Here is a 7,500-nt window from a genome sequence, read left to right as displayed (position 1 = left end):
GTGTGTGTGTGTATGGACTGTGTCTGTGTCTGTGTGTCTTTGTTTGGTTGTGTGTATGTGTTTTCGAGAAACAGACAGACAGACAGATTAAGACATAGAGACGTGTACAAACCAGATGTTGAAGTATCTATCAACGGAAGCTGGTCATGCATTTGTTATATATATATATATATATATATATATATATATATATATATATATATATATTTAGATAGATAGATAGAGAGAGAGAGAGATAGAGAGAGAGAGAGAGAGAATAGAATAGAATAGAATATGTCTTTATTACCAAGTGTACCGGGGTCACAAGGATTTTTTGGGGGGAGGGGGGAGGAGGGGGGATGGGGGAGGGGGGGTTGGGTAGTCCATAGGGAATATAGATCGAAAATCATACACAAAAACAGATACAGTAGAAATTAGGATACATACAAGTGCACATCAATATAAAAACTTGTGTATACTCACACATGACCCGCACTACACACACACACACACACACACACACACACACCACACACACACACACACGTTTGATCAGAAGCCGCATATTACATGTGGATGGGGCTGATGACTAGATCTTCAGGTAAATGGTTGTTGATTGCACATATCTATTTATCATACTGGATTTGTTCGAGAGACAGGGCATTGACTGCTTTGGGGAAGAAGCTATTGGTGAAGCGATTGGTTTTCGTCCTTATACTTCTGTACCGTCGACCAGAGGGGAGCATCTCGAAAATCCCAAAGCGGGATGTGATTCGCCCTGGCTGATTGATTTTGCATTTTTGAGTAGCCGCTTATAGTATATGTCTTCTAGAGAAGGTAGATCAGCCCCGGTAATCTTGGTGGCAGTTTTTACGATTCTGTTAAGGGCTGCAACTTCTGCCTTGGAAATGGTTCCGTACCAGTCATAGCGAAGGTTAGCACACTTTCAATGACTGCTCGGTAGAAATCAACCATGATTTCATTTTTAATTCCGAACTTGTTGAGGCGCCAAAGAATATACATATATATATATATATATATATATATATATATATATATATATATATATATATATATATGTATAAGTGTGTGTGTGTGTGTGTGCGCGCGTGCGCGCGCGCGCATGTGTGGCCAAGGGTATGGTGTGTGCATGTGTGTGTGAGAGTTTATGGGTAGATGTGAGTGTGTGTAGATGTGTTTTTTGTGTTTTTGGTTTTGGTTTTTGGTGTGTGTGTGTGTGTGTGTGTGTGTGTGTGTGTGTGTGTGTGTGTGTGTGTGTGTGTGTGTGTCACGGAGAGAGAGGGAGAGAGAGAGAGATTTCCGTGTCAGATTCCGCACCGCATCAGTTTAACAGAAGCTGGTCATGCCATTCAATTTAATACCTGTGTCACATCGTGCGCGAGTGGTGTGTGTGTGTGTGTGTGTGGAGAGGGGGCAAGGGTGTGGTCTTGGGTGTGTGTGTTTGTGTGTATGTGTTTGGGGAGGCGCGCGCGCGAGCGTGCCTATCCTTCTGACGCGCACGTGCATTATATAAGACTACATGTGATTGTGACCTGTATATACTTTTCAGCCCACGCTATTCAGAGCTTTGTGAGTCAGTCCAGAACACAATGACATAATCATAGGCCTACTGCACTGTACTGGTAATTGGTAACCACCGAACGTGTTATTCCACATTGTTTAGTCTGGCAATAACCCGTTTGTTTTTCTTTTTTCTTTTTTTATTATTTTTTTTTAGGTCTACTGATAAACAGACGGCTTTGTCGTGGAGCGTACAGTGTGGAATATATTAGCTGGAAATTGCGGCAGTATTTTTTTGTTTCCCTTTTTAATGCTAATTGTTCCACTGGGATTGTGCGAGCGTAGGGTGAGAGAGAGAGAGGGGAGAGAGAGAAACAGACAGACAGACCGACCGACAGACAGACCGACCGACCGACTTGCAGACAGACACTCAGACGGGCATACATACAGACACACAAACAAGCAAAACACACACACACACACGCGCGCGCGACTATAAAATAATACACGGTCACAAACTTGTCCGGGGAGGTATATTTGTAGTAGGGGGGTGCGGGGATGCGGGGGGCATACTGACGGTTTAGTCCAATCTTATCTGCGACACTGATGTTGCATCCGCATCTGTTGCTAGGACACACGTGGGGAGAGAGAGAGAGAGAGAGAGAGAGAGGGTGGTGGGGGTGGCGGCGACAGATGGCGAGAACGCTGCAGATGGCAGACACTGAAATATGGGTACAACACTCGCTCCGTGTTTCGTTGTAGACTATAGAATCCCACAGTTTGTGTGTCACCTGAGGAACCAATTTGCTTGGTGCAGCGTTCTCTACTCTGTGTGTGTGTGTGTGTGTGTGTGTGTGTGTGTGGTGTGAGTGTGGTGTGTGTGTGTATGTGTGAGTCTGTGTGTGTGCCCGTGGGTGTGTGTCTGTGTATTTGTGTTTGTGTGTGGGGGTGGGGGTGTCTGCCGTGTGTCTAATTATGTCAGTCTGTGTGTCGGTCTGTGTGTCGGTCTATCCGAGAGTCTGTGTGTCTGTTAGTCTGTCTGTATGTATGTCTGTCTTTCTCTCCCTCCCCTCTCTCTCTCTCCCTCCTCTCTCTCTCTCTCTCTCTCTCTCTCTCTCTCTCTCTCTCTCTCTCTCTCTCTCTCTCTCTCTATCTTTCTCTGTTTCTCTGTCTCTCTCATCGAATAATGAAGATGCTATACGCAGTTTCGCTTTGTACAAATCTTTGTAGAGCATTTCAACTGATATTTAAAAAAGCAAGGCGCTGGTAACCTAATTTTGGTGGCTGTGTATTGGGGATAAATCTATAATGTTCACGTTTACAGCGACAGTGACACATTCCTATTGTGATGTTGCTACATTTTCCTGTGGGATTGTGGCCTTAGTTGAATAATTAATCATCTGAGTCCTTTGAAACCCCCTCTGTCTCTCTTTCTCTCCTGGTCTGTCCACCCCCGATGTTTAGCTGCCGAAATGGCGAGATTAAAAAAAAAAAAATCAAAAAAAAAGAAAAAAGAAAAAAAAAGGTAAATAATTGTGGGCGCCTGTGTTTGCATGCGTTTGCGTGCATGCATGTGTGTGTGCATGCATTTGTGTGTGTGTGTGTGTGTGTGTGTGTGTGTGTGTGTGTGTGTGTGTGTGTGTGTGTGTGTGTGTGTGCGTGCGTGCATTTTTTTTCTTTCGTTTGTTTGAGAAGAAAACATGATTCCTGTTTCACTAATATAACACCATACATAAGGCCTATGGGGTTGTGGAAACACGAGCATTTTCAAAGGGCACGCCCCGAAAACAGTGTAGTAGCCGATTTGGCGCGGTTAAAAAAAAGGTAAATATTTGTGGGTGCCTGTTGGCGTGCGCTTGCGTGCGTGCATGTGTGCGTGCGTGCATTTGTGTGTGTGTGTGTGTGTGTGTGTGTGTGTGTGTGTGTGTGTGTGTGTGTGTGTGTGTGTGTGTGTGTGTGTGTGTGTGTGTGCATGTGTGTGTGTGTGTGTGTGTGTGTGTGTGTGTGTGTGTGTGTGTGTGAAAAGCCCACTCGTAGATACCACTGAACGTGGGATTGAACATAAAAATGAAGGAGAGCAACAACAACGACAACAACAACAACAACTACAGCAACAACGACAACTACTACTACTACTACTACTTCTACTACTGCAATAACAACAATGACAACAACAACAACAACAGCAGCAGCAGCAGCAAGAACAACAACAGCAACAACAACAACAACAACAACAACAGCGACATTAGCAACAACAAGATGAAGAATAAGAAGAACAGGAACAGGAATACAAACCACAGCATAACATTGCTGGCTAATTTTACCAATAGAATAATGAGGTCATGCGTGAAAACGTGATTTCCGTACTAATTATCAACGACAATGTTTATGCCGGCGAGCGGCGAGTCTGACACAGGGATAGAGGGGTGGGAGGTGTGTGTGTGTGTGTGTGTGTGTGTGTGTGTGTGTGTGTGTGTGTTGTCTGTGTATGTGTGTGTGAGCGTGCATGCTTGTATGTGTTTGTGTATGTGTCTGTGCGTATGTTAATGTGTGTTAATCGTGTATGTGTGCGTGCGTGCGTGTATACTTGTGAGCGCGCGCGCGCGCGCGTGTGTGTGTGTGTGTGTGTGTGTGTGTGTGTGTGTGTGTGTTGTCTGTGTATGTGTGTGTGAGCGTGCATGCTTGTATGTGTTTGTGTATGTGTCTGTGCGTATGTTAATGTATGTTAATCGTGTATGTGTGCGTGCGTGCGTGTATACTTGTGAGCGTGTGTGTGCGTGTGTGTGTGCGTGTGTGTGTGTGTGTGTGTGTGTGTGTGTGTGTGTGTGTGAGACAGACAGACAGACAGTCAGACAGACAGACAGAGGGGATCAGTGAATTACACTCACATGGAACGCATGTGCTTGTTCGTCCATGAATGATAAATGGTGATTTCAGGAGCAGACCGCATACCTAAGAAGGGAGATTATCCCTGTTCATAGGCTCAAACGATGCACCCACTTGCGTAAAGTTAACCCCCTTCGTGTGTGCATGCATGCCAAACAAAATACACACGTTAAGTAAAGATACAGTAATCAATGTCCAATGGGTTGCGGAAACTCTAACATACCTAGCACACACACACACACACACACACACACACACACACACACACACACACACACACACACACACACACACACACACACAAGCGCGCGCGAAAACGAAATGTGCTTACCTACATGTCAGAGTTATTCACGTAAAACGCCCGCTCGTGCGATACCATTGATTGTCGCATTGTTGAACATTAATCTCTACACGATTTTCCATTCTCCGTTTGTCACACATTGCTTCTGTGGTCTGTGTGTGTGTGTGTGTGTGTGTGTGTGTGTGTGTGTGTGTGTGTGTGTGTGTGTGTTTCTGTTTCTCTCTGTTTTACAAATACTGTAGGATGAACACTTGCAGATGCCCCCCCCCCCCCCATGCCCCCCCACCCCCCACCCCCAAACCCCCTCCCTGATATAAATGTCCCTGGCAGAGTCGTTTAGATCGTCTACAAGCACCAAAAACCAGATGATTATATAACAATGTGTCTAGGACTTTCCGGCAGACCAGTTAGTTGACGGGCACGATAGCCGAGTGGTTAAAGCGTTGGACTTTCAATCTGAGGGTCCGGGGTTCGAATCTTGGTAACGGCGCCTGGTGGGTAAAGGGTGGAGATTTTTCTTCCCATCTCCCAGGTCAATATCATTACGTACAGACCTGTCAGTGCCTGAACACCCTTCGTGTGTATACACACACAGAAAATTAAATACGCACGTTAAAGATCCTCTGTAATCCATATCAGCCTTCGGTGGGTTATGGAAACGAGAACATATCCAGCTGGCATACCCCTGAAAACGGAGTATGGCTGCCTTCATGGCGGGCTGAATAAACAAATGCCATACATGTAAATGTCAGTAAAGGTCGGCAACGACCGTTATACATTATTGGAAGAAGAAGGAGGAGGAGGAGGAGTAGAAGAAGGAGGAGGAGAAAGAGGAGAAGGAGGAGGAGAAGGAGAAGGAGGAGGAGAAGGAGAAGGAGGAGGAGAAGAAGAAGAAGGAGGAGGAGGAGAAGGAGGAGAAGAAGGAGGAGGAGAAGGAGGAGGAGGAGATATAACGATGTGGCTGTGGCTGTCTGACAGGCCAGTGACGATGAACCTGGGGGTCCAGACGTTGGAGACCATCAAGGAATGGTACTACAACACCATGGCTCAGGCTGGTGAGTGCTGGTCTGGGATATCTCTCTCTCTCTGTATCTGTCTGTTCACACACACACACACACACACACACACACACACACACACACACACACATATATATATATATATATATATATATATATATATATATATATATATATAAGAGAGAGAGAGAGAGAGAGAGAGAGAGAGAGAGAGAGAGAGAGAGAGAGAGGTTCTTTGAATATATGAATAGAATATTGTGGTTTTTCATACCTTGTTTCATAAGACCGACACTGTCAGGTTCCCCCCCGCCCCCTCTATGTCCTATTTCCAGATTGTTTTAAAATCACCACTGCTCAGATTACTCCTTTTTTTGTGGAGGAGGCGTTGGGTGGGGGAGTGCAAGGGGGTGCGGGGAAGGGGGGTGGGGTGGGGGGGTTCTACAAATGCTACTTTCGATTTCAGATCCTTTCGTTTCTTTCTGCCCAGTCCAAAACGTTTCACAAAACCAAAGCAACCAACCCCTCATCGCCCCACCCCACACCCAGAAAAAAACAACCCAAAACAAACACCACAAAAAACCCCCACAACGATTACACAATCACATGATTATATTTGTGTGTCTCTTACAACAACGGCACATAAGTATGTATATCAGCCAATGTGCAAAATGAATATCTGTCTCCACACCGCTGGAAACTAAACAGTCCTTCATCCCTTCTGTCGCCTGGCCAGATCCCAGGGTCCTGGGCTTTCCCCTCATGCAGGGTCCCGAGCGGCTGGCCCTGGTGATCTCCCTTTACCTGCTGGTGGTCACGCAGGGGCCCCGGGTTATGGCCCCTTTCAAGCCCTTGGAGCTGACACGACTCCTGGTGGTCTACAACTTCGCCATGGTGGCCCTGGCGACGTACATCTTCGTGCTGGTAGGAGGAGCTGGTTTGCTTTAGTGGGTTTTGGTTGTTGTTGTTCTTTGGGACGGGGGGCAGGGGGGTGTTGGAGTCGGGGGGCGGATAGGGGGAGGGTTGTAGGGGGTGGAGTTGGTGTGTGTGGTGGGGGTGAGGAGAGAAGGAGGGAGAGGGGTCAGAATGAAGAGAGAGAGAGAGAGAGAGAGAGAGAGAGAGAGAGAGAGAGAGAGAGAGAGATAACGAATTAACGAACTTGTTTAATGAGGAAAGGGGAATATGCATGTTTGCTTTACATCTAGCCCTAAGGGCAAAAAGGATAAGACAAATTCAAAATGATAAAAATGAAGAGAAAAAAACCCCACCAAAACAACAACAACAGCAACAACAACAATACTATCACTGTCATTACTACCACTACTACGACATATATTATTAGTGATAACAACAACAACAACAATGATAATAATAATAATAATAATAATAATAATAATAATAAAGAGAACTGTTACAACACTTGATGTATGTCAAGACAATAATTAATCAAGCAACAAGAATTAATTTTGATTTGAATAACCTTGCACGTGTTACAAATACCGACATAGACATAGTGTCATGTGAACAATTGTAGAAGCGAGAGAGAGAGAGAGCGGGTGGGGGGGGGGGGGAGGGAGGGAAGGAGACAGATAGACAGACAGAGAGACAGTCAACCAGACAGAGAAAGACAGAGAGACAGCCAGACAGACAGAGAAGCAGAGAAATACAAAGACAGACATTTACAAAGCAGACAAAGAGGCAAAGAAAGAGAGGGGTGCGTGCATGAATGGCACTGGGCTGTTTTATGACAAATAGCTATCGATTCACAACAATCCTTGAAAGTATTTTGTGACAGTG

General features: G+C 45.4%; 1 protein-coding gene across 1 annotated transcript in view; it reads left to right on the top strand.

The window, feature by feature from the left end:
- LOC143294958 (very long chain fatty acid elongase 4-like) overlaps positions 1–7,500 on the top strand; it is a 28,425-nt gene that overhangs the window by 14,431 nt on the left and 6,494 nt on the right. The window contains exons 2-3 of the mRNA XM_076606479.1: positions 5,666–5,742; positions 6,440–6,627. Coding sequence (XP_076462594.1) covers positions 5,676–5,742; positions 6,440–6,627 — 255 coding nt within the window. The 5' untranslated portion in view covers positions 5,666–5,675. The remainder of the gene's footprint in view (positions 1–5,665; positions 5,743–6,439; positions 6,628–7,500) is intronic.

Source organism: Babylonia areolata, chromosome 20 (assembly GCF_041734735.1).
Source record: "Babylonia areolata isolate BAREFJ2019XMU chromosome 20, ASM4173473v1, whole genome shotgun sequence".
Classification (NCBI taxonomy): Eukaryota; Metazoa; Mollusca; class Gastropoda; order Neogastropoda; family Buccinidae; genus Babylonia; species Babylonia areolata.
The sequence above is the reverse complement of the archived record's forward strand: the minus strand, read 5'-3'. Positions and strand labels throughout refer to the sequence as shown.